This window comes from Phaethon lepturus, unplaced genomic scaffold (genome assembly GCF_000687285.1).
Source record: "Phaethon lepturus isolate BGI_N335 unplaced genomic scaffold, ASM68728v1 scaffold45261, whole genome shotgun sequence".
Lineage (NCBI taxonomy): Eukaryota > Metazoa > Chordata > Aves > Phaethontiformes > Phaethontidae > Phaethon > Phaethon lepturus.
This window is the reverse complement of record NW_010520879.1, coordinates 16,064-18,156: the sequence shown is the minus strand read 5'-3', so window position 1 is coordinate 18,156 and position 2,093 is coordinate 16,064. Positions and strand designations below refer to the sequence as shown.

Here is a 2,093-nt window from a genome sequence, read left to right as displayed (position 1 = left end):
TGTGGAGCTGTAGACCCAAAAGGTGTTGGTTCTGCTCGGGCAGCACCTAGCCCTTGCACGGGATGCAGGCTGCGGGGGCCGGCAAGGCGCGGCACGGCCGGACCCGGCCCGGGGCCACGCAGCACAGGGCAACCATCTCGCCCAGACACGGCTCTGGATACCAAGCTGTCCCTCCAGCCGCTCCTCTGTACCCCTTTACACCGTGTGTTTAGTGCTTTTAGACTTGAAATATGCCCTCTGCATGAGGCAGAGAGACTCTCATGGTCAAGTATGTAAGGTTTTAAAGCAGAAACCAATGCAGCAAGAGCTTTGAAAATACCTTTTCTGAGTTTACTTCGTGTTATTTTTTGCCCCGGAGACAGAACAAGGTATGTCCTTGCAGGAGCTGAATTTGTTTATTTCATTAAATTTAAAGCCTGGCTAGTTTACATGAATCGCTCTGAGTGTCACCACTTATGCAAGCCCTTGTGAGCTGGTCCCCTGGCCAGCTGTGCCAGGGGTGCATCAGGGAGGTGGACAGGCAGGGCTGGTTTAAATCCATCCTGCCTGATAGGCAGCCAGATGTGTCCTTAAGGGGACCTTTGGACTGAACCAGCTGTCAGATCGGGTGCACAGCTGTCAGCCAGGAGACAAGCCTAGCTCTGCATTTTACAAACGCTTAAAGATACCCATTCTTCACAGTTTTTCTTTTTTTTTTTTACTACAATATTCAGTGGTTTTATGCATAAAAAATATTCCTTTGCCATGAAGTCACAGTCACGACCCTTGTTAGGTGAGACTGGCTCAGCAGGGGTTAAACCAGAGAGCAGAGTTGATGCTCAGTGGCTACTACCCAGTAGCAAATAGTGCCCAGCTAATCATGCATCTGCAAGGCATTACTTCCTAATGAAGTAATGATTTCCTTAGGGAGATATGTGTAGGACAGCAATTAGCTTGTGTTGCTACTGTATGATTTCTAGTGAAGCTCCAAGCACCTGCTAGCTCTACCACATTGATCTGATTAATTGATACCACATGGGATTATTTGGGAACATGACTTGTCTTCCATAAACTGCCCTAGATCCTCATTTTCTCTTCCTGTACCAAGAGGTGTTAGATGGGAATTCTTGGTAAACGCAAGGTTATTTTGGGTAGCTGTGAGATTGAAGGGCTGATGTTGACCTTGCAACAGTCTTTTAAAGATTAATGAATCGTCTTCTGTTGGATAGGCCATGGCTTTTAGGGGGATTTCCAGTTTGCCACAAGAGATGGGCACTACAAAAGCACATGAGTGGGTGTGCTGCTGTGGGCTTCTGCCCAGTGCCACTGTTTGGGCACTTTCCAGGGAAGATCACAGCCAACAAAAGAAAATTCTGAGCTCTTCTTAGCTCCCTTTAGCTTTGTGTGTGTGCAGTGGAGAGCTTGTATCAGAGAAAATGCTCTGGCAATAGATCATTACATCAGTACAGCCGGTGGACACGATGAGCTTCAGGCACTGTAGGCTTGTGGTCTGATACAATCATTAAACTGGGTTTTATTTTTTGCATTAACTGGAGAGTTATTTGCTCTTTTATAGGGTATGAGTGTGTCAGTTTTAATTTCTCTCACTTTTTTGCTGAAGGTTTAACTGAACATCATTTGCAATTCATGATCTTTAAACTCTAAGCTTTGGCAGACTTAAAATGCAATTTGTTTGTAAATAGACGTTAGTGCAGGAGGAACACTTGCAAGCCCAAGGCCTGTACAGTGTCCTAACGCGGCGCATGCTCCTGCTCAAAAACAAAGCCATGCTCGGTGGCCATGCTTTGCTGTCAGGGGAATTGCCTGTGTGTGCGTGGCTTGATGAGTCTGCTGCCTGCTGCCATCAGTGGGATTGTTTTATTATGTGTTGTTGATGGAGAGATTGCTAACTGACTTGAGTTCTGATTAATTTTAAGGTGGTTTTCCCACTGAGCTTACTATAGGAGGTGATACTAGCAGGTCAGGAATGCTCTCTTTGAGGCCAGCATGCTCTCTCACTGTAGAGCACGTATGTAAACGTGGGCTGAAATCTGCTCTCCAGCCTTGGCTGTATTCAGCGCCAAGAATAAACTCTAGCTTCCTGCAGCCATGTC

General features: G+C 46.5%; 1 protein-coding gene across 2 annotated transcripts in view; it reads left to right on the top strand.

Annotated features, from left to right (window-relative positions):
• Positions 1-2,093, top strand: part of LNX1 (ligand of numb-protein X 1, E3 ubiquitin protein ligase) — a 70,281-nt gene that overhangs the window by 54,647 nt on the left and 13,541 nt on the right. The window contains exon 7 of one of the 2 annotated variants that reach the window (XM_010297525.1): positions 1,097-1,109. The exons of the other annotated variant lie outside the window; for it this stretch is intronic. Within the exon in view, the coding sequence (XP_010295827.1) occupies positions 1,097-1,109 (13 nt within the window). The remainder of the gene's footprint in view (positions 1-1,096; positions 1,110-2,093) is intronic. 2 annotated transcript variants of the gene reach the window in all.